General features: G+C 49.9%; 1 protein-coding gene across 1 annotated transcript; it reads right to left on the reverse strand.

Moving 5' to 3' along the window:
• Window positions 1–9,788: 9,788 nt before the first annotated feature.
• LOC115472374 (histone H2A-like) lies at window positions 9,789–10,318 on the reverse strand. Its single transcript, XM_030206622.1, has one exon. The coding sequence runs from the start codon at window positions 10,294–10,296 to the stop codon at window positions 9,862–9,864; it is 435 nt and encodes a 144-aa protein (XP_030062482.1). The 5' UTR covers window positions 10,297–10,318; the 3' UTR covers window positions 9,789–9,861.
• Window positions 10,319–24,943: the final 14,625 nt, after the last annotated feature.

Consider the following 24,943-nt stretch of genomic DNA (forward strand, 5'->3'; position numbering starts at 1 on the left):
TGTCTGTCCTAATTACATTGTAAGCTCTGTCGAGCACGGACTGTCTCTCCATGTTCAAGTGTACAGCGTTGCATATGTCTAGTAGCGCTATAGAAATGATAAGTAGTAGTAGTAGCGATCAGGGAAGACAAAGCCGTAGCAGAGAGATTACATGAATTCTTTTCTTCGGTCTTCACAGAGGTAGATTTGGGTGGGATACCGGCGCCGGAAGCTGACAAGTTGGAGAAACTTAATGAATTCTCTTTAAACCTGGAGGATGTAATGGGGCAGTTGGAGGGTGGCCAATGTAACACCGATTTTTAAAAAAGGTTCCAGAGGAGATCCAGGAAATTATAGACCGGTAAGTCTGACGTCGGTGCCAGGCAAAATGGTAGACACTATTATTAAGAACAAAATTACAGAGCATATTCAAAAGCATGGATTAATGAGACAAAATCAACATGGATTTAGTAAAGGGAAATCTTGCCTCACCAATCTACTACATTTCTTTCAAGTGGTGAACAAACATGTGGATAAAGGTGAGCCAGTTGATATTGTGTATCTGGATTTTCAGAAGGCGTTTGACAAAGTACCTCATGAAAGACTCCAGAGGAAATTGGAGAGTCATGGGACAGGAGGTAGTGTCCTATTGTGGATTAAAAACTGCTTAAAAGATGACTCTGTGCAAGTCACTTAACCCTCCATTGCCCCATGTAAGCCGCATTGAGCCTGCCATGAGTGGAATAAAATAGATACTATTGGAGATTCTACATGGAATGTTGCTATTCCACTAGCAACATTCCATGTAGAAGCCTGCGCGGCCACATTGGTGATCTGCAAGGGCCGACTTCTACATGGAATGTTGCTAGTGGAATAGCAACATTCCATGTAGAATCTCAAATAGTAGCAACAGTGGAGGAGTGGACTAGTGGTTAGGGTGGTGGACTTTGGTCCTGAGGAACTGAGTTCGATTCCCACTTCAGGCACAGGCAGCTCCTTGTGACTCTGGGCAAGTCACCTAACCCTCCATTGCCCCATGTAAACCGCATTGAGCCTGCCATGAGTGGAAAAGCATGGGGTACAAATGTAACAAAAAAAAAAAAAAACCAAAGTAGGGTTAAATGGTCAGTATTCTCAATGGAGAAGGGTAGATAGTGGGGTTCCCCAGGGGTCTGTGCTGGGACCGCTGCTTTTTAACATATTTATAAATGACCTAGAGATGGGAGTAACTAGTGAGGTAATTAAATTTGCTGACAAAACAAAGTTATTCAAAGTCGTTAAATCACGGGGAGGATTGTGAAAAATTACAAGCGGACCTTACGAGAGTGGGAGACTGGGTGTCTAAATGGTAGATGACGTTTAATGTGAGCAAGTGCAAAGTGATGCATGTGGGAAAGAGGAACCCGAATTATAGCTACGTCATGCAAGGTTCCACGTTAGGAGTCACGGACCAAGAAAGGGATCTAGGTGTCGTTGTTGATGATACGTTGAAACCTTCTGCTCAGTGTGCTGCTGTGGCTAAGAAAGCAAATAGAATGTTAGGTATTATTTGGAAAGGAATGGAAAATAAAAATGAGGATCGCTCCATGGTGTGACCGCACCTCGAATATTGTGTTCAATTCTGGTCGCCGCATCTCAAAAAAGATATACTGGAATTAGAAAAGGTACAGAGAAGGGCGACGAAAATGATAAAGGGGATGGGACAACTTCCCTATGAGGAAAGGCTAAAGCGGCTGGGGCTCTTCAGCTTGGAGAAAAGGCAGCTGAGGGGAGATATGATAGAGGTCTATAAAATAATGAGTGGAGTTGAACGGGTAGATGTGAAGAGTCTGTTCACGCTTTCCAAAAATACTATGTCTAGGGGGCATGTGATGAAGCTACAATGTAGTAAATTTAAAACGAATCAGAGAAAATTTTTTTCACTCAACATGTAATTAAACTCTGGAATTCGTTGCCAGAGAATGCGGTAAAAGCAGTTAGCTTAGCGGAGTTTAAAAATGGTTTGGACGGCTTCCTAAAGGAAAAGTCCATAGACCATTATTAAATGGACTTGGGGAAAATCCACTATTTCTGGGATAAGCAGTATAAAATGTTTTGTACATTTTTGGGATCTTGCCAGGTATCTGTGACCCGGATTGGCCACTATTGGAAACAGGATGCTGGGCTTGATGGACCTTTGGTCTTTCCCAGTACGGCAATACTTATGTAATATAAGCACCTGTATTTGGTAATGTTCAGGAGGTGCCCCTCTTTCAGTTTTGATTATTGTATTTCTTGTCAGAGATTTTTTTTTTTTAATTACAAACAGGGTCTGGTATTCTGTATGGTTTGCAGTACATCAAGAAATTTTGAAAAGGTTGCTTTTTAGTTCTGAAGTTGAGAAAAAAATGGTTAAAGCCCTAAGAAAATTTACACAACATGTAATGGTGTTAGATGGAGGAGTAGTGTAGTATTAGAGCAGTAGGTTAAGAACCAAGGAAGTCAGGATTCAAATTCCAATGCTGCTTTTGTGACTTTAGGCAACCCATGTAAATGTCCTTTGGCTTGGGTACAAACTTAAATTGTAAGCCCTCTGGGGAAAGGGAGAATAACCTAGTGGACTTGAATGTCACTTACCTGAGTTATTGCTGGAAAAGTGTGAGCTAAATCTAATTCCCTTAGTCAGGGTTAGGGGTTCTCAATTCGGTCCTTGGGACAACCTACCCACTCAGGTGTTCAGGATACCCATAATGAACGTGCATGACAGATCTGAATACAACGCAGCTAGTAGATGCAAATTTCTCAGTGACTATATTTATAGTTATATTTGGTCATTTTACTATATCATTATGTAGTTAAAGTTTTAATAGTAAGCTGTACCTACTCTACACCGCTTTGGATGAATCTCTTCATAAAGCCAATTCATCTGCAGTCTGGTGTCCTTTAAATGAATTACCCACAGCAGGCAGCGCATCAGTCTCACATATTTTTTTCTTTACAATCAGTGCTAGTTTCATAAGCACCATGTTTAGAAGAACTTTTAGAAATAATGGTAAAATTAGTTAGGGTCCCAAAATATTCTTGTAGGATTAAGATCTCTCTTGGAGATGTCCCCAATGGGAAACTAGTGCATGTTTGTATTGCAATCTTCAATGAAGTAAAACCAAGTAGCTTAAAAGGTGTGGATCTGAGAGGCTACTGGGGAAGGGACAAAACAGCTTCTCAACATTCGTATTAGGCTGAACTAAGAAAGTTTTATGTTGAGCCTAGAGGCTTATTTTCAAAGACTTACAAAGTCATATATATTACTATGTAACAGCACCTTAATGTCCTAAGGTACGGTTGAGCAGCAAAGTATGGGACTTGGCATGTATCAGATTCAGTTTTTACCACCTGAAGAGCTGTTAGCTGTGCACAGGGATCCAGTCCTACTCTGGAGTGGGCATCTTTCTTATGAAGGCGGATCCTGAGATATGTAAAGGGGACTACAGCTGTTAGAGGCAGCACAGGGAGGAGCAGTTAGGATGAGATAAAGGAGACCCGCTCTGCAAAGGTGCAATCACCGACATTTTATCCTCAATAATGTCAGATCTGGAGGACATCTACCGATCCACCTTTATAAGAAAGGTACCAAGACTACACGTTAGAGCTAATATCCTTTGCTCTCTAGCCGTCTTGTTCAAAAGTTCCCAAAGTCCTGGACAGCCAGGTTGTCAGCACGAGCCAAACACCACTCCAGAGAAGCCAATGCAGAAAGCAGCACACAGCTTTCATTTTTTGATATGGCAGTACCAGCCTTTGATGATACATTTTAGGGAGGGATCTGGGTGCCAATAGACAGCAGGGAATTTTTTTTTTTTAGTTGGAGGGAGGGGAGAGGTGATGAAGGGGCCCCTGCACTACTAGGTAAATCTTTAAAATTACAATCATGGCAGGGGGAGCGAAGGTGTGGGCCACTAGATAAAAACTCATCAACCTTTTCTAATTTGAAGCACACTTGAGCTTCAGTTGGTGTACTGCAAGGGTTCATCAAATACTACATGATCATCAACTCCCACCAACAGGAAGGGAGTTGTAGTTTTTACCTGTATGTGCCTCATTCTTCTGGATTCAGTCAGATGCCTGAACATATGGGACCAGCGACTGTTGTGAGATTGCAGAGCTTCACACAAGTTCAAACATCAGATTGAAACCAATGGAGGAGGCACATGGGTGCAGGCAGTGATGTGGGGCCTCAGCCATAAAGGTTGAGGCCCTCACCTGGCTATTTCCCCCCTGCACACTAGAGATCTGAGCCTCGGTGGCCCTTCCCCAGTCCTCCTTGAAGGGCCCTGGTAGTCTAGTGGCTTCTTTGGAGGCAAGAAAGAACCCTTCCCTGCTGCTGCTACTGTGCTGTTGCCACCATCGCCATTTTCTCAAAATGGCACCAGGCAGAGTAGCAGGAAAGAGATTCTTTCCTACCCCACAGCGACTAGTAGACTACCTGAGCCCCTCAAGGTGGGGGGACATCTGGGCTCTTGGGCACTGTCCAGTTGCCCGTATGGTCAGTCCAACCCTGAAAGTATGAAGTGGAAGGGTAATAATACCATATTTCAGGTGGGCAAAACTGGGATACTGACACTTGATCTCTGCAGTAAGCCGTTCATTTTGAGGCAATGGAGTTAAGCATCAGTGGCATCTGAACCTTATCTTTCCTGCTTCTCAGCTCCTCCTACTCTTCCACCCTTATGCCTAGCAACACCCCTCATTGTTAACACCAAGGCACACTAGCTCTACATTTATCATGCATTTTAGAATCCTGTGCACCCATGTCTACTGCAGGAATTTTCTGCAGACGTAGCCATTAATGAGCCCTGTAAACCTAAGGATCGGACTCCTCCAGTGATAGCATTCATTAATTCAGGCCTTCTTTCGTTATTTTCTACAGCTAAGTATGGTCCTGCCCCTTCCCACAGCAATAAATACTCCCCCCCCCCAGCACACTTTAAGCATCCTTTTACCCTTTCCCCCCAACACAACTTAAGCATCCTTTCACCCCCCGCCCCCCAGCACCCTTTAAGCGTCCTTTTACCCCCTCCCCCCAGCACACCTTAAGCGTCCTTTTACCCCTTCCCCCAACGCACCTTAAGCATCCTTTCACCCCCCCTCCCCCAAGCACCCTTTAACCCCCTCCCCCCGGCACACCTTAAGCATCCTTTTACCCCCTCCCCCAGCACACCTTAAGCGTCCTTTTACCCCCTCCCCCAGCACACCTTAAGCGTCCTTTTACCCCTTCCCCCAACACACCTTAAGCATCCTTTCACCCCCCTCCCCCAAGCACCCTTTAACCCCCTCCCCCAGCACACCTTAAGCGTCCTTTTACCCCTTCCAACGCACCTTAAGCATCCTTTCACCCCCCCTCCCCCAAGCACCCTTTAACCCCCTCCCCCCAGCACACCTTAAGCGTCCTTTACCTCTTCCCCCAGCACCCTTTAAGCATCCTTTTACCCCCTCCCCCAGCACACCTTAAGTATCCTTTACCCCCCCCAGCACACCTTAAGCGTCCTTTTACCCCTTCCCCCCCAGCACCCTTTAAGCATCCTTTTAACCCCCCTCCCCCCAGCACACCTTAAGAGTCCTTTACCCCTTCTCCCCAACACACCTTACGCATCCTTTTATCCCCTCCCCCCAGCACACCTTATGCATCCTTTTACCCCTGCCCCCCAGCACAATTTAAGCGTCCTTTTACCCCTCCCCCCAGCACACCTTAAGCATCCTTTCACCCCCTCCCCCCAGCACCCTTTAACCCCCTCCCCCCCAGCACACCTTAAGCATCCTTTTACCCCCCTCCCCCAGCACACCTTACGCATCCTTTTATCCCCTCCCCCCAGCACACCTTAGGCATCCTTTTACCCCTGCCCCCCAGCACAATTTAAGCGTCCTTTTACCCCTCCCCCCAGCACACCTTAAGCATCCTTTCACCCCCTCCCCCCAGCACCCTTTAACCCCCTCCCCCCAGCACACCTTAAGCATCCTTTTACCCCCCTCCCCCAGCACACCTTAAGCGTCCTTTACCCCTTCCCCCCAACGCACCTTAAGCAACCTTTCACCCCCCTCCCCCCTTTAACCCCCTCCCCCAGCACACCTTAAGCGTCCTTTTACCCCTTCCCCCAACGCACCTTAAGCATCCTTTCACCCCCCCTCCCCCAAGCACCCTTTAACCCCCTCCCCCCCGGCACACCTTAAGCATCCTTTTACCCCCTCCCCCAGCACACCTTAAGCGTCCTTTTACCCCCTCCCCCAGCACACCTTAAGCGTCCTTTTACCCCTTCCCCAACACACCTTAAGCATCCTTTCACCCCCCTCCCCCAAGCACCCTTTAACCCCCTCCCCCAGCACACCTTAAGCGTCCTTTTACCCCTTCCAACGCACCTTAAGCATCCTTTCACCCCCCCTCCCCCAAGCACCCTTTAACCCCCTCCCCCCAGCACACCTTAAGCGTCCTTTTACCTCTTCCCCCAGCACCCTTTAAGCATCCTTTTACCCCCTCCCCCAGCACACCTTAAGTATCCTTTACCCCCCCCAGCACACCTTAAGCGTCCTTTTACCCCTTCCCCCCAGCACCCTTTAAGCATCCTTTTACCCCCCTCCCCCCAGCACACCTTAAGAGTCCTTTTACCCCTTCTCCCCAACACACCTTACGCATCCTTTTATCCCCTCCCCCCAGCACACCTTATGCATCCTTTTACCCCTGCCCCCCAGCACAATTTAAGCGTCCTTTTACCCCTCCCCCCAGCACACCTTAAGCATCCTTTCACCCCCTCCCCCCAGCACCCTTTAACCCCCTCCCCCCCCAGCACACCTTAAGCATCCTTTTACCCCCTCCCCCAGCACACCTTACGCATCCTTTTATCCCCTCCCCCCAGCACACCTTATGCATCCTTTTACCCCTGCCCCCCAGCACAATTTAAGCGTCCTTTTACCCCTCCCCCCAGCACACCTTAAGCATCCTTTCACCCCCTCCCCCCAGCACCCTTTAACCCCCTCCCCCCAGCACACCTTAAGCATCCTTTTACCCCCTCCCCCAGCACACCTTAAGCGTCCTTTTACCCCTTCCCCCCAACGCACCTTAAGCAACCTTTCACCCCCGCTCCCCCCAGCACCCTTTAAATTCCTCCCCCCAGCACACCTTAAGCGTCCTTTTACCCCTTCCCCCAGCACACTTTAAGCATCCTTTTACCCCCTCCCCCCCAGCACACCTTAAGCATCCTTTTACCCCCTCCCCCCCAGCACACCTTAAGCATCCTTTTACCCCTTCCCCCCAACGCACCTTAAGCATCCTTTCACCCCCCTCCCCCTTCACACCTTAAGCGTCCTTTTACCTCTTCCCCCAGCACCCTTTAAGCATCCTTTCACCCCCCCTACACTGTTCACTGCTTCCCTTTCATCAATCTACAGGCAAAGTCATATGGTAAAGGACCATTTTAAGCAAAGGTGTCCAAAGAAGCTTAAGTAGTGTTAAGCCAATCCTCTTGATTGTACAGTCTCAAAGTTTTTGCTGCAGGATTAGGAAGATCTTTAGTGCAGTGGTCCATTGCCGGTATCTTCCGTGGTTATGCGGAAAGGTTACAACTTTTAGCACAGAAGCCTAAGTCTTGGACTATTTAATGTCCAGATTAAGGAGTGGCGCATTCAGCAGTACAACTAAAGTGGGGTCCTTTCCCTCCTCCCCCCCAGCACACCTTAAGCATTCTTTTACCCCCTCCCAGCACACCTTAAGTGTCCTTTTACCCCTCCCCCAGCACACTACGCATCCTTTTACCTCTCCCAGCACACCTTACGCATCCTTTTACCCCTCCCCCCAGCACACCTTACGCATCCTTTCACCCCCCTCCCCTCCAGCACCCCTTAAGCGTCCTTCTACCCCTTCCCACCAACACACCTTAAGCATCCTTTTACCCCTCCCCCCAACACCCTTTAAGTATCCTTTACCCCCTCCCCCCCAGCACACCTTAAACGTCCTTTCACCCCCTCCCCCCAGCACCCTTTAAGCATCCTTTCACCCCCCCTACACTGTTCACTGCTTCCCTTTCATCAATCTACAGGCAAAGTCATATGGTAAAGGACCATTTTAAGCAAAGGTGTTCAAAAGAAGCTTAAGTAGTGTTAAGCCAATCCTCTTGATTGTACAGTCTCAAAGTTTTTGCTGCAGGATTAGGAAGATCTTTAGTGCAGTGGTCCATTGCCGGTATCTTCCGTGGTTATGCGGAAAGGTTACAACTTTTAGCACAGAAGCCTAAGTCTTGGACTATTTAATGTCCAGATTAAGGAGTGGCGCATTCAGCAGTACAACTAAAGTGGGGTCCTTTCCCTCCTCCCCCCCAGCACACCTTAAGCATTCTTTTACCCCCTCCCCCCAGCACACCTTAAACATCCTTTCACCCCCTCCTCCCAGCACAACTTAAGTGTCTTTTTACCCCTTCCCACCAACACACCTTAAGCATCCTTTTACCCCTCCCCCCCAGCACACCTTAAGTGTCTTTTTACCCCTTCCCACCAACACACCTTAAGCATCCTTTTACCCCTCCCCCCCAGCACACCTTAAGCATCCTTTCACCCCCTCCCCCCCAGCACCCCTTAGGTATCCTTTCACCCCTTCTCCCCAGCACACCTTAAGCACCCTTTCACCCCCTCCCCCCAGCACCCTTTAAGTATCCTTTTACCTCCTCCCCCCAGCACACCCTAAGTATCCTATTACCCCTTCCCCCCAGCACACCTTAAGCATCCTTTCACCCCCTCCCCCCAGCACACCTTAAGCATCCTTTAACCCCCCTCCCCCAGCACACCTTAAGCGTCCTTTCACCCCCTCCCCCCAGCACACCTTAAGCATCCTTTCACCCCCTCCCCCCCAGCACCCCTTAGGTATCCTTTCACCCCTTCTCCCCAGCACACCTTAAGCACCCTTTCACCCCCTCCCCCCAGCACCCTTTAAGTATCCTTTTACCTCCTCCCCCCAGCACACCCTAAGTATCCTATTACCCCTTCCCCCCAGCACACCTTAAGCATCCTTTCACCCCCTCCCCCCAGCACACCTTAAGCATCCTTTAACCCCCCTCCCCCAGCACACCTTAAGCGTCCTTTCACCCCCTCCCCCCAGCACACCTTAAGCATCCTTTCACCCCCTCCCCCCCAGCACCCCTTAGGTATCCTTTCACCCCTTCTCCCCAGCACACCTTAAGCACCCTTTCACCCCCTCCCCCCAGCACCCTTTAAGTATCCTTTTACCTCCTCCCCCCAGCACACCCTAAGTATCCTATTACCCCTTCCCCCCAGCACACCTTAAGCATCCTTTCACCCCCTCCCCCCAGCACACCTTAAGCATCCTTTCACCCCCTCCCCCCAGCACACCTTAAGCATCCTTTCACCCCCTCCCCCAGCACACCTTAAGCGTCCTTTTACCCCTTCCTCCAGCACCCTTTCACTCCCTCCCCCCAGCACACCTTAAACATCCTTTCACCCCCTCCCCCCAGCACAACTTAAGTGTCTTTTTACCCCTTCCCACCAACACACCTTAAGCATCCTTTTACCCCTCCCCCCCAGCACACCTTAAGTGTCTTTTTACCCCTTCCCACCACCACACCTTAAGCATCCTTTTACCCCTCCCCCCCAGCACACCTTAAGCATCCTTTCACCCCCTCCCCCCCAGCACCCCTTAGGTATCCTTTCACCCCTTCCCCCAGCACCCTTTAAGTATCCTTTACCCCCTCCCCCCCAACACACCTTAAGTATCCTTTACCCCCTCCCCCCAGCACCCTTTAAGCATCCTTTCACCCCCTCCCTCGTGTGCCCACATTGTGAGTCAGCTCTTTCGGGGAGGCGCCAGGCGGCCCTGAAAAGGGCCTTTGTGTTGGGGGTCTCCCCCCTCTAATACTCCTGCGACTGCTGCGACATCTTCTTGCCGCCCTTGGGGTGGGCAGTGGGCGCGGCCGAGCCCCCCGTCTTCTTAGGTAGGAGCACGGCCTGGATGTTGGGCAGGACGCCGCCTTGGGCGATGGTGACGCCGCCCAGCAGCTTGTTCAGCTCCTCGTCGTTGCGGACAGCCAGCTGCAGGTGTCGCGGGATAATGCGCGTCTTCTTGTTGTCCCGGGCCGCGTTGCCCGCCAGCTCCAGGATTTCGGCCGTCAGGTACTCCAGCACGGCGGCCAAGTACACCGGGGCCCCGGCGCCCACCCGCTCCGCGTAGTTGCCCTTGCGCAAGAGGCGGTGCACGCGGCCGACGGGGAACTGCAGGCCAGCGCGGGACGAGCGCGACTTGGCTTTGGCGCGAGCCTTCCCTCCGGTCTTTCCTCTGCCAGACATGGCTGTGAAATTAGGAGCTCGAGCGCAGCGCTAAGGATTTGAACACAAGCGAGCAGCACGTGATCCTCACGCCCAGGCTGCCGGGAAGGGTAGTTCAGCGCCGCTCACGATGCCAGCAGCCTGCGGACGCCGGGACCACTGATCCCAGAGCGCCCTGCGACAGCTTCCGCTCAGAGCCTGGGCGGTTTAGCCGCCTTGAGCCTCGAGCGCAGCGCTAAGGATTTGAACACAGCGAGCAGCACGTGATAATCGGGCCGAGGCTGCCGGGAAGGGTAGTTCAGCGCAGCCCACAATGCCCGTAGCCTGCGACTGCCGGGACCACTGATCCCAGAGCGCCCTGCGACAGCTTCCGCTCAGAGCCTGGGCGGTTTAGGCGCCTTTAGCTTTGAATGAAGGCGCGCGCGGGCGCTGTTCTAACCGCCGACTCGGCCTTACCTTTCTTGGCTTTTTCAATTGAAGGGAAGGGGCTCTACCTTGATCCAGATGTTAAAAGCCCCGCTCGCTTCACTGGGGGACTCGGAGATCCCGGAGCAATGGCGCCTTTATCTCTTAGACTCTCGTATCCGAACGTACAGTACAAAGGGAACAAGGTAGATTAAAAAAAAAAAAACAACAACAAAACCTATGACTTAATTTGCCTACCCATTCCATATACTATCCCTACTTCTCCCGCACAGAGTTTTACATTTCTCATAAGTACATAACATTTCTGAGGCGCTACTAGGGTTACGCAGCGCTGTACAGTTTAACAAAAAGGACAGTCCCTGCTCAAAGGAGCTTACAATCTAAAGGACGAAATGTCAAGTTGGTGTAGTCTAGATTTCCTGAATAGAGGTGTAGTGGTTAGGTGTTTAGGCAACATTGAAGAGGTGGGCTTTGAACATGGGTAGGGAGGGGGCCTGGCGTATGGGCTCAGGGAGTTTGTTTCAAGCATGGGGTGAGGCAGAAAGGGCAGAGCCTGGAGTTGGCAGTGGTGGAGAAGGGTACTGAAAGGAGGGATTTGTCTTGAGAGCGGAGGTTACGGGTAGGAACGTAAGGGGAGATGAGGGTAGAGAGGTAAGGAGGGGCTGCAGATCGAGTGCATTTGTAGGTAAGCTTGAATTGTATGCGGTACCTGATTGGAAGCCAGTGAAGTGACCTGAGGAGAGGGGTGATACGAGTATATCGGTTCTGGCGGAATATAAGACGTGCAGCAGAGTTCTGAACAGATTGAAGGGGGGATAGATGGCTAAATGGGAGGCCAGTGAGGAGTAAGTTGCAGTAGTCAAGGCGAGAGGTAATGAGAGAGTGGATGAGAGTTCGGGTGGTGTGCTCAGAGAGGAAAGGGCGAATTTTGCTGATGTTATAGAGAAAGCCGAGACCTGTCGCTTCTTCTATCTGCTGGATATGCGCAGAGAAGGAGAGGGAGGAGTTAAAGATGACTCCGAGGTTGCGGGCAGATGAGACGGGGAGGATGAGGGTGTTATCAACTGAGATAGAAAGTGGAGGAAGAGGAGAAGTGGGTTTTAGTGGAAAGACAATGAGCTCGGTCTTCGACATGTTCAGTTTCAGGTGGCGGTTGGACATCCAGGCAGCAATGTCGGATAAGCAGGCTGATACCTTTGCCTGGGTCTCCACGGTGATGTCTGGTGTGGAGAGATACAGCTGGGTGTCATCAGCATAGAGATGATACTGGAAACCATGAGATGAGATCAGCGAGCCCAGGGAGGAGGTGTAGATTGAGAAGAGAAGGGGTCCAAGGACAGATCCCTGGGGAACACCAACAGATAGGGGGATGGGGGTGGAGGAAGATCCATGAGAATGTACTGTGAAGGTACGATGGGAGAGATAAGAGGAGAACCAGGAGAGGACAGAACCCTGGAACCCAAATGAGGATAGTGTAGCAAGAAGTAAGTTGTGATTGACAGTGTCAAAAGCGGCGGATAGGTCGAGGAGGATGAGGATGGAGTAATGACCTTTGGATTTGGCAAGGAATAGGTCATTACAGACTTTAGATAGTGCCGTTTCTGTCGAGTGTAGAGGGCAAAAGCCGGATTGAAGCAGATCGAGGATGGCGTGAGAGGAGAGAAAATCAAGGCAATGGCTGTGAACGGCGCGCTCAAGTATCTTGGAGAGGAAGGGCAGGAGGGAAATGGGATGGTAGTTGGAGGGACAGGTAGGGTCCAGTGAAGGTGTTTTGAAGAGAGGTGTGACTACAGCGTGCTTGAAGGTGTCAGGGACAGTGGCAGTGGCTATAGCAACATAACTGTTGCTATAGCCTAGAGGAGTAGCCTAGTGGTTAGTGCAGTGGATTTTGATCCTGGGGAACTGAGTTCAATTCCCACTGCAGCTCCTTGTGACTGTGGGCAAGTCTCTTAACCCTCCATTGCCCCTGGTACAAAATAAGTACCTGAATATAGTAAACTGCTTTGAATGTAGTTGCAAAAACCTCAGAAAGGCTGTATATCAAGTCCCATTTCCCCCTATACTGCAACAGACCAAAGGTCCATCAAGCCCAGCATCCTGTTTCCAACAGTGGCCAATCCAGGTTACTTACAAGTACCCGGCAGGATCCCAAAACAGTACAATACAATTTATGTTGCTTATCCTAGAAATAAGCAGTGGACTTTCCCCAAGTCCATCTTAATAATGGACTATGGCCTTTTACATAGTAACATAGTAGATGACGGCAGAAAAAAAAACCTGCACGGTCCATCCTGTCTGCCCAACAAGATAAACTCATATGTGCTACTTTTTGTGTATACCCTACCTTGATTTGTACCTGTCCTCTTCAGGGCACAGACCGTATAAGTCTGCCCAGCACTATCCCCGCCTCCCAACCACCAGCCCCGCCTCCCACCACTGGCTCTGGCACAGACCGTATAAGTCTGCCCAGCACTATCCCCGCCTCCCACCACCAGCTTTGCCACCCAATCTCTGCTAAGCTCCTGAGGATCCACTCCTTCTGAACAGGATTCCTTTATGTTTATCCCACACATGTTTGAATTCCGTTACCGTTTTCATTTCCACCACCTCCTGCGGGAGGGCATTCCAAGCATCCACTACTCTCTCTGTGAAGAAATACTGTGTGAGAATACATAGGTCTGCTGGTCCTCAGAGAATTCAACAATTATCCAGGTACTTGAAACTTGAATTACCTTACATACCAACAACCAGGCAAGCAAGAACAGGGAGACAAAGGAGAAATTAGATCGTACTGCTAACTTACTTTCCTCGATTCTTTCCAGACCATTCCTGACTATTGGGCAATATGCACAACCACCAGCAGAGGGAGACTGACAGCTACTGATTCTGGACTAGAGAGTTGCATGGGGACAGAAATGCAACCCATCCCTGCCGGAATCAAACCCAACCCTGCTCATCCTCGGCAGAATCTAACCCGTCCCCATATCTAATCTCCGCCCCCGCCCGACCCCATAAAAAAAGGAAGCGCTGAGTGGATTGGACAGGGGGCACACAATGCAGAGTAATACATTTAAAACAAATCAGAGAAAATATTTCTTCACTCATTAATATACTGAATCTTAGAAAAAGGGCAATAAATACATAAAACAAACTGAAGTTTTTTCCCCACACTAAAATAGAGAATTATTGGTCACCCAATAATTGGTCACCCAAAGAGCACAATGCCCTCAACAAAAGAAACAAGTGGGTATGCTAATGCTTTAGCTGCAGTAAAACAGCTCACAAACAGCCAGTTCCCACCATGAGAGAAATAAACTGCCTATACACATATAAAAAATAAAAATAGTCAGCTGAGCTCACCTCTGTGCAGTTCTGTTCTGTGGATACCGAGGTCTGGCAGTGCCTGGAAGACTCACTACATACAACTTGAGCAAATCCGGGTGAAAATGTGCAAGTGCTCGTCAAGGACGTCCCTTTTTTTTTTTTTAGATTATGGATGAAAGACATCTAAGTGTTAGGCGCTCAAGTCCCACCTTCGCTATGCCTCCCACACCCTATTGAAATTTGGCCATCCCTGCGATGGAGCAGTTAAGTACACCCAAAATGGACGTTTCTCTAAGAAGGACATCCACGCGCCTTTGCTATGCCCGGCACCCCCCCGTTGAAATATTTGGCCGTCCCTGCAATGGAGCAGTTAAGGACACCCAAAATGGACGCTTCTTTTAAGAAGTTATCCAAATCTTTTTAAAACCCCACTAAGTTGTTTTTTTTTTTAACCACATTCTCTGGCAACGAATTCCAGAGTTTAATTACACATTGAGTGAAGAAACATTTTCTTCGATTCGTCTTAAATTTACTACTTTGTAACTTAATCGCATGCCCCCTAGTCCTAGGATTTTTGGAAAGCGTAAACGGACACTTCACATCTACCCATTCCACTCCACTCTATTTTATAGACCTCTATCATATCTCCCCTCAGCTGCCTTTTCTCCAAGCTGAAGAGCCCTAGCCGCTTTAGCCTTTCCTCATAGGGAAGTCGTCCCATCCCCTTTATCATTTTCATCGCCCTTCTCTGCACCTTTTTTAATTCTACTATATCTTTTTTGGGATGCGGCGACCAGAATTCAACATAATATTCGAGGTGCGGTCACACCATGGAGCGATACAAAGGCATTATAACATCCTCAATTTTGTTTTCCATGCCTTTCCTAATAATACCTAACATACTATTTGCTTTCTTAGCCGCAGCAGCACACTTAGCAGAAGGTTTCAATGTATCATCAACGACGACACCTAGATCCCTTTCTTGGTCCATGACTCCTAACGTGGAAGCTTGCATGAAGTAGCTATAATTCGGGTTCCTCTTTCCCACATGCATCACTTTGCACTTGCTCACATTAAACATCATTTGCCATTTAGACACCCAGTCTTGTAGGATCCTTTTGTAATTTTTCACAATCCTCCTGTAATTTAACGACTTTGAATAACTTTGTGTCATCAGCAAATTACCTCACTAGTTACTCCCATCTCTAGGTCATTTATAAATATGTTAAAAAGCAGCGGTCCCAACACAGACCCCTGGGGAACCCCACTAAATACCCTTCTCCATAGAGAATACTGACCATTTAACCCTAATCTCTGTTTTCTATCTTTTAACCAGGTTTTAATCCACAATAGAACACTAGCTCCTATCCCATGACTCTCCAATGTCCTCTGGAGTCTTCCATGAGGTACTTTGTCAAATGCCTTCAGAAAATCCAGATACACAATATCAACCGGCTCACCTTTATCCACGTTTGTTCACTCCTTCAAAGAAATGTAGTAGATTGGTGAGGCAAGGTTTTCCTTCACTAAATCCATGTTGACTTTGTCTCATTAATCCATGCTTTTGAATATGCTCTGTAATTTTGTTCTTAATAATAGTCTCTACCATTTTGCCCGGCACCGACGTAAGACTCACCGGTCTATAATTTTCCGGATCTCCTCTGGAACGTTTTTTAAAAATCGGTGTTTCATTGGCCACCCTCCAATCTTCCGGTACCACACTCGATTTTAAGAAGAAATTACATATTACTAACAATAGCTCCGCAAGCTCATTTTTCAGTTCTGTCAGTACTCTGGGTTGAATACCATCCGCCCCAGATTTGCTACTGTTAAGTTTGTAGAACTGCCCCATTACATCCTCCAAGTTTACAGAGAATTCATTAAGTTTCTCCGACTCGTCAGCTTCGAATACCATTTCTGGCACCGGTATCCCACCCAGATCTTCCTCGGTGAAAACCGAAGCAAAGAATACATTTAATCTGTCCGCTATGGCTTTGTCTTCCCTGTTCGCCCCTTTTACTCCTCGGTCATCTAGCAGTCCAACCGATTCTTTTGCCAGCTTCCTGTTTTAATATACCTAAAAAAATTTTTACTATGTGTTTTTGCCTCCGACGCAATCTTTTTTTCAAAGTCCCTCTTAGCCTTCCTTATCAGCAGTTTGCATTTGACTTGACATTCCTTATGCTGTTTATTATTTTTAGTCGGTTCCTTCCATTTTCTGAAGGATTTTCCTTTAGCTCTAATAGCTTCCTTCACCTCACTTTTTAACCACACCGGCTGTCGTTTGGTCTTCCGCCCTCCTTTTTTTAATACTCGGAATATATTTGGCCTGGGCTTCCAGGATGTTTTTGAACAGCATGATGTAAATTTTTGACCCTCGCAGTCGCTCCTCTAAGCGTTTTCTTCACCGTTCTTCTCATTTTATCATAGTCTCCTTTTTTAAAGTTAAACGCTAACGTATTTGATTTCCTATGTATACTTACTTCATGCGCTCCACTAAGGACTAGGTCTAGAATTTTTCCTTCTCATCGGCTCCTGTACCTCCCTAGCGTGCCCCAATGTTACATTTACCCAGTCAATATCGGGGTAATTGAAATCACCCATTCCATATCATCAAGCTGATCAATCCATAGACTGGTGGGTTGTGTCCATCTACCAGCAGGTGGAGATAGAGAGCAAACTTTTGCCTCCCTATATGTGGTCATGTGCTGCCGGAAACTCCTCAGTATGTTCTCTATCTCAGCAGGTGGTGGTCACACACAGCAGCAGCTCTGGCTAGGCCTCCAAGCCTAATCCTTAGGTTTTGTTGAGGCCTGGGGTTGAGGGCTCTTTTGAGCAAGTGCAAACCTGGTGGTGCCAGGTCCCTCCTTTTCTCCCCCCTCCCGCTGGCTCCGTTTAAAAAAAAAAAAAAAAAAAAAAAATTTTAAACGTCTTTAAAGGCGTTTAATTCGACGTTTCTTTAAACGTTCATTGCAGCTACTCACTGGGACACCAGTTCGTTACAGCTCGGAGCGGCAAGCAGGTAATTTTACCTTTTTATAGCGGGCAGGGGGTTCCCCGATTCTTCTCCTCGTGGCATATGGCGTCGGAGGGCGAGGGCGCAAAGGGTCGCTCCCCGGATCGCTGGAGCGCTTCTAGAGGGGATGCGGGGGTTTTACAACCTGATTCGCCCTTGATGGGTGACAGTTTAGTGACCGATGAATGTCCCGGTCGTTCCTCCGGCGTGGCGGTTTTTTCCCGCCATAAACGCCCATCCCCCGCTCCTCGCCTCCGCCATCTTGGCCGGCCACGCGGCTCGGACGGCTTCTTCGTGGGCCGCCCTTGAGGTTGGAGACATTAATGCCATGAACGCCCTTAATTTGGGCGACGGCACAAAGCGGCTAAAGTTAAGCGCCGTTCTTCCCGCGCGGCTCCTTCGCGGAGTTTCGCGCCGGACGCCATTTTGGATGCGCAGCATGTCTTTCCCCCGCTATTGCGAGCGCCGGTTGAGAGTGCGTCTAGGGCTGTTGCCCAGGCTGCGGAAGTGCACAGTCTGGGGGGTTTCTCCCCCGAGTTTGTTTTGCTGCTGCATCAGGCTTTCCTCATGCAAAACGCTGCCCCTGCTCCCTCTTCTGATAAAGAGTTTGAGGTTCCCAGAGGTAAACGCCCTCGGGTTGATTTCCAGGCCTTGGAGGACTTTGTCTCCTCCGATGTAGATGAGGGCAGCGTGTCTGAGGTCTCCCAACGGTCCTTTGCGGATTCCTTGGAGGAGATAGATCCCCGCTCGGATGGAGCGGATGACCCCTCTGCAGCGCGGCTTTTTAGCCCAGAGGATTTGCCTAACCTGTTGTTACAGGCCATGGACACTTTGAAGATTTCCTCTCCGGAGGACGTCTCTCCCTCAGCCCCTGTTGGCTCTGCCATTATGCTGGGGACGAAGCGCCCGCCTAGATCCTTCCACGTGCATGATGCCATGCACACCTTAATTGCGGCTCAATGGGATGTCCCGGAAACGAGCCTTAAAGTGGCTAGGGCTATGTCCCGCCTCTATCCTTTGGCTGTGAGTGAACGTGAGGCCTATCTGTGGCCTACCGTGGATTCTTTAATCACTGCGGTGACTAAGAAAACGGCGTTGCCGGTGGAAGGTGGCACGGCCCTAAAGGACGCCCAAGACAGAAGATTGGAGGCGGCCTTAAGGTCGTCCTTTGAGGCAGCTGCTTTAAGTTTGCAGGCCTCAGTTTGCGGCTCCTATGTGGCCAGGGCGTGCCTGACTATGGTGCAGCGGGCTTCCCCCTCGGATCTTTCCTTGAGGGCTGATTGGCCGGCCCTGGAATCGGGCTTAGCCTATTTGGCAGACTTGCTGTATGATGTCTTGAGAGCCTCAGCTAAGGGCATGGCTCAGACAGTCTCTGCGCGGCGGTGGCTTTGGCTGAAACATTGGTCTGCTGACCACGCCTCTAAATCCCGCCTGGCTAGATTGCCTTTTAAAGGCAAGCTGCTCTTTGGGGTCGAGCTGGACAAAATCGTGACCGATCTCGGCACGTCTAAGGGCAAGAAATTACCAGAGGTCAGGGCTCGGGCTAGTACTCGTCCCGGTACCTCCAGAGGACGGTTGCTGGAAGCCCGTCGGTACCGCCCGGGCAAGTCGGGTTCCTCTGCCCCCTCTTCCTTCAAGAGGAATTTCTCCCCCAAGCAGCATTCCTTTCGCAGAGACCGCCGTCCCGGAGGTGCTCCCTCCGGTCCTGCCCCAGGGTCTCGTACCCAATGACGGGGCCTTGGTCCACGCCCCAGTACAGATTGGAGGACGGCTGTCCTCGTTTCTGGGCGAGTGGACCACTATAACTTCAGACGCGTGGGTGCTGGAAGTCATCAGAGACGGCTACAAGCTAGAGTTCTGCCAACCCTTAAGAGACGGGTTTGTACTCTCTCCCTGCAAGTCTCCGGTCAAGCTGTGGCAGTGCAGCAGACCTTGGGCAACCTGATCCGCCTGGGTGCGGTCGTTCCGGTGCCAAAAAATCAGATTGGCAAGGGACATTACTCCATTTACTTTGTGGTTCCAAAGAAAGGAGGTTCTGTCCGGCCTATCCTCGACCTCAAAGGGGTCAATCGGGCCTGGAAAGTGAGGCACTTTCGCATGGAGACTCTCCGCTCTGTTATAGCGGCAGTGAAGGCAGGAGAGTTCTTGGCTTCCTTGGACATCAAGGAAGCGTACCTGCATATTCCCATCTGGCCTCCTCTCCAACGCTTTCTGCGTTTTACAGTCCTGAGACGACACTTCCAGTTCAGAGCCCTCCCTTTCGGGTTGGCTACTGCTCCGCGGACCTCTTCCAAAGTAATGGGGGTCATAGCGGCCTTCCTGCTAAAGGAAGGAGTACAAGTCCATCCTTATCTGGACGACTGGTTGATCCGAGCCCCCTCTTATGCAGAGTGCGGCAAAGCTATGGACCGGGTAGTTGCTCTTGTGAGCTCCCTGGGATGGATCATCAACTGGAAGAAGAGCCAGCTGCGCCCGACTCAGTCCCTGGAGTATCTGGGAGTTCGATTCGACACCCAAGTGGGCAGAGTGTTCCTGCCAGACAATCGGATTGTCAAGCTTCAGGCTCAGGTGGACTAGTTCCTAGTAGCCTCTCCTATTCGGGCTTGGGACTACGTGCAGCTGTTGGGCTCTATGACGGCCACGATGGAAGTAGTGCCCTGGGCCAGGGCTCATATGAGACCACTACAGCTATCTCTGCTGCTGCGCTGGACTCCGATGTCGGAGGATTATGCTGTGCGCCTTCCCGTGGACCCAGCAGTGCGCAAGGCGCTGAGCTGGTGGACGCAGACAGACAAGTTGTCTGCAGGATTGCCTCTGGTGACCCCGGAGTGGATTGTCGTCACGACAGACGCCTCTTTGATGGGCTGGGGAGCCCACTGCTTGGGAAGGACAGCGCAGGGGCTCTAGTCTCCTGCAGAGGCAAGTGGTCTATCAACCTCCTGGAACTCAGAGCCATTCGGTTGGTGTTATTGGAGTTCATCCCGGTACTGGTGTTGTAGCCTGTACGGGTCCTGTCGGACAATGCCACGGCTGTGGCCTATATCAACCGCCAGGGAGGTACCAAGAGCGCCCCTCTAGCCAAGGAGGCTATGAGTCTTTGCCAGTGGGCGGAAGCGAACCTGGAGCAGCTTTCAGCGGCCCACATTGCCGGAGTCATGAATGTCAAGGCGGACTTTCTCAGTCGCCATACCTTGGAGCCCGGAGAGTGGCAACTATCTGCTCAGGCGTTCTTGGACATCACGAAGCGCTGGGGCCAGCCGAGCCTAGATCTGATGGCGTCATCGGCCAATTGCCAAGTGCCGCGCTTTTTCAGCAGAGGACGGGACCCTCGATCCCTGGGAGTAGATGCTCTTCTCCAACAGTGGCCGACACAAGAGCTCCTCTATGTGTTCCCGCCCTGGCCCATGTTGGGCAGGGTGCTAGACCGGGTGGCAAAGCATCCCGGCAGGGTAATCCTGGTGGGTCCGGATTGGCCCAGACGTCCCTGGTATGCGGACTTGATCAGGCTCTCAGTCGACGATCCTCTGCGGCTGTCAGTGGAGCAGGGCCTGTTACATCAGGGTCCCGTGGTGATGGAGGATCCCTCTCCCTTTGGTCTTACGGCCTGGCTATTGAGCGGCAGCGTCTGAGGAAGAAGGGCTTCTCAGACAAGGTCATCGCCACTATGCTGAGAGCGAGGAAGCGCTCTACTTCTACTGCTTACGCCAGGGTTTGGCGTATCTTTGCAGCATGGTGTGAAGCAGGCTCACTTTCTCCCTTCACTGCTCCAATTTCTTCAGTGTTGGCGTTCCTGCAAGAAGGTCTGGAGAAAGGCCTGTCGCTCAGTTCCCTTAAAGTCCAGGTAGCGGCTCTGGCTTGCTTCAGGGGCCGCCTGAAGGGTGCTTCCCTGGCTTCGCAGCCAGATGTGGTGCGCTTTCTCAAGGGAGTTAATCACCTGCGCCCTCCTCTGCACTCAGTGGTGCCTGCGTGGAATCTCAACCTGGTGCTAAGAGCATTGCAGAAGCCGCCTTTTGAACCCTTGTCGAGGGCATCTCTGAAAGACCTGACGTTGAAAGCAGTCTTTTTGGTGGCTATCACTTCAGCCAGAAGAGTTTCCGAGCTCCAGGCGCTCTCATGTCGAGAGCCTTTTCTGCAGTTCACTGAGGCAGGAGTGACTATTCGCACAGTGCCTTCCTTCCTGCCCAAGATTGTTTCTCGCTTCCATGTGAATCAGCAGCTCTGTCTCCCTTCCTTTCGTAGGGAGGACTACCCAGAGGAGTACTCTGCTCTTAAATATCTGGATGTGAGACGAGTCATCTTCAGATACTTGGAAGTGACCAATGATTTCCGGAAATCGGATCATCTGTTTGTCCTGTTTGCAGGTCCTCGTGAGGGTCTGCAGGCTGCTAAGCCTACAGTGGCAAGATGGGTCAAGGAAGCCATTGCAGCGGCTTATGTGGCCGCGGGGAAGGTGCCGCCTATCCAGCTGAAGGCTCACTCCACGAGAGCTCAGGCGGCCTCGATGGCAGAGGCCGGATCCGTCTCCTTGGAAGAGATATGCAAGGCGGCAACTTGGGCTTCGGCTCATACATTCTCCAAGCATTACCGTTTGACTGTGGCTGCACGGGCGGAGGCCCGGTTTGGAGCTTCAGTGTTGAGGTCAGGGATTTCAATGTCCCGCCCTGGGTGAGTACTGCTTCGGTACATCCCACCAGTCTATGGATTGATCAGCTTGATGATATGGAAGGTAAAATTATGTATAATCATACCTGATAATTTTCTTTCCATTAATCATAGCTGATCAATCCATAGCCCCTCCCAGATAACTGTTCTGTTTTTATTCTGGTTGCATTTCAGGTTCAAGTTTAGTCTTCAGTTATTTCAGAAAGACTTCGTGTTCAAGTTCTTTCACTTGGATTCTTCAAGAGTTGAGACGAGTTTGTGTTACAGTGAGCTGCTGCATTCCTCTCCCCTCCGTTTTACGGGGCTGGATTGAGACATAAATTCTGCCAGCACTCCCTCCCGCTTCGTGCGGCTGTAGGGCAGCTTTGTACCCCTCCCGCTTCGGCGGTGTTAGGGTCAGTCAGCTCCTCCCGCAGTTGCGGTTGCAGGATAAGCCAGATCCCCCCGCATCGGCGGGTGTGGTGTCCCTCCCCCGCTCCGCGGGGATGAGCTGGACGGATTCCCCTCCCCCACTTGTGTGGGGATGAGCTGGGTTAATTCCCCTCCCCCGTTTCGGCGGTGGTGAGCTGGGCAGAGTGTCCCTTCGTGGGTGTAATTCTCTAAGTGCTGAGTCCTGCGGATGGAGCTTTGATATCGACATACTGAGGAGTTTCCGGCAGCACATGACCACATATAGGGAGGCAAAAGTTTGCTCTCTATCTCCACCTGCTGGTAGATGGACACAACCCACCAGTCTATGGATTGATCAGCTATGATTAATGGAAAGAAAATTATCAGGTATGATTATACATAATTTTACCTTATTATTGTGTTGCCCAGTTTGTTTGTGTCTCTAATTTCCTTTAACATTTCTGCATCCGTCTGTTCATCGTGGCCAGGTGGACGGTAGTACACTCCTATCACTATCTTTTTTCCCCTTTACACATGGAATTTCAATCCAGTGATTTCAAGAAGTTTTGTTTCTTGCAGAAGTTTTAATCTATTTGATTCAAGGCTCTCGTTAATATACAATGCTACCCCTCCACCAATTCGATCCACCCTATCACTACGATATAATTTGTAACCCGGTATGACAGTGACCTACTGGTTATCCTCCTTCCACCAGGTCTCAGAGATGCCTATTATATCTAATTTTTCATTTAGTGCAATATATTCTAACTCCCATCTTATTTCTTAGGCTCCTGGCATTCACATATAGACATTTCAAAGTATATTTATTGTTCCTATTTACATGATGCTTAGTACTTGACAGTATTGATTTGCAGTCTTTTGTCTGATTTTTGTTTAAGGACACCTGATCTACTATGGTCTCTTTTGCAACCTCACTATCAGGATACCCTATCTTCCCTGTTTTGGTGTTATCTTTGAAAGATACCTTATCCTGAACCATGCGCTTTTGAGCGACTGTCGGCCTTCCCCCCTTTCTAGCTGCTCTATCTCCTTTTTAAATGCCGCCAGCAGCCTGGTCCCACCCTGGTTAAGGTGGAGCCCATCCCTTCGGAATAGGCTCCCCCTTGCCAAGAATATTGTCCAGTTCCTAACCAATCTAAAACCCTCCTCCCTGCACCATCATCTCATCCACGCATTGAGACTCCGGAGCTCTGCTTGTCTCTTGGGCCCTGTGCGTGGAACAGGTAGCATTTCAGAAAATGCTACCCTAGAGGATCTGGATTTGAGCTTTCTACCTAAGAGCCTAAATTTGGCTTCCAGAACCTCTCTCCCACATTTTCCTATGTCATGGTGAAACGTGAGGTCCTCCACCTTCACACCAGGCAGGCAAGTCACCAATCAATCCTCACATCCACCAGCCACCTCTATGCCTAATGATTGATTCACCAACTAGAACAGCTGTCCTAACCTTTCCCTCCCGGTCAGCACTTGGAGACGTATCCTCAGTGCGAGAGGATAATACATCCCCTGGTGGGCAGGTCCTGGCTACAGGAGTACTTCCTTCTTCACCAGGGTGATGCTCTCCTTCTAGGAGACCTCCCTCCTCCAAGGTAGCACAAAGGCTACCAGACTGGAGGTGGGACTTCTTTACAACATCCCTGTAGGTCTCCTCTATGTACCTCTCTGTCTCCCTCAGCTCCACCAAGTCTGCTACTCTAGCCTCAAGAGAACAGACATGTTCTCTGAGAGCTAGGAGCTCTTTGCATCGGGCACACACATATGACATCTCACCAACTGGGAGATAATCATACATGTGACACTCAATGCAAAAGACTGGATAGTACCCCCCTCGCTGCTGGACTGCTGACTCCATCTTAGTGTTTTTGAGTTTTTCAATAATTTAAAACTTGCTACAGTATTAAGGATATTAGCCTAATATAAAAGTGTCTTTTAGTTTATATAGTATATTGCATGATTTATTTAGTGTTTCCTTCTTACATGGTAATGAAATGTATTTAAAACGCTGTAAGAGCTCACCTTGCTTGTTACCCTAAATCACAATAACTGACTATAAACTAATTCAGAGAGCTTACCCCAATGAAAAATCTTAACTGAGGGATCCTGTCATCCTCCTCTAGATCACTGAAGGCCCCTTCTGACCTCCAGGAGGTTATAACCTCCCAAGTTATCAGCCCAGGCAATCCTGGGGCGTTTAGCCATAGAGGAAGCTTGAGCAGGCAGGACTCTATCCCTCCCAGGCCCTTAACACCCACACAAACTCAGGAGGAAAAGTGCACGTCCCCCTCGAGTGCCAAAGATAAGCCAGAGTGTTTCACTGACAAGATGCAGAGGGACATCAGACGCATGGGCCATGTCAGAAATGGTGACGGTTCCCACCAAAAGCATCCCCGAAGGAACAGACACTGCCTCCGCAGCCAACTGAGGGATACTCTTCCACAGCGTGATCCTTACCAGACCCCTCTGAAGCAACAAGCACTGCCAACTTTGGCTCCCCACACAACTTAATAGCTGCCCTTCCACAACTGCACACTTTACAGTGCTTAAGCTTCAACAAACTCATGGCTGCTGGAATACTGCCAGACCATGGGACCACAGCATGGGAGCGAACTAGGACTACCCACAGAACTCAGTCGTGAAGGACCACACTGCTACAGCACTGGGCTCTTGCCTATGTCTTCTTTCTTTCCACAGAAACAGAAAAAGTGCTGTAGACTAGAGAAGGCACTCAAGGCTGCAACTCACATTACAGCAGAGGCACAACTGTCTACCCAGAAAGAAGTCAGAGAGGGGGAGAGACCAGGACCCAGCCACTCAGGTATAAAACCCCAT

This window comes from Microcaecilia unicolor, chromosome 6 (genome assembly GCF_901765095.1).
Source record: "Microcaecilia unicolor chromosome 6, aMicUni1.1, whole genome shotgun sequence".
Lineage (NCBI taxonomy): Eukaryota > Metazoa > Chordata > Amphibia > Gymnophiona > Siphonopidae > Microcaecilia > Microcaecilia unicolor.

What these genes read in the sequence shown, in the direction of transcription:
- LOC115472374 (XM_030206622.1), bottom strand. Translation starts at nt 10,296, where the DNA reads ATGTCTGGCAGAGGAAAGACCGGAGGGAAGGCTCGCGCCAAAGCCAAG.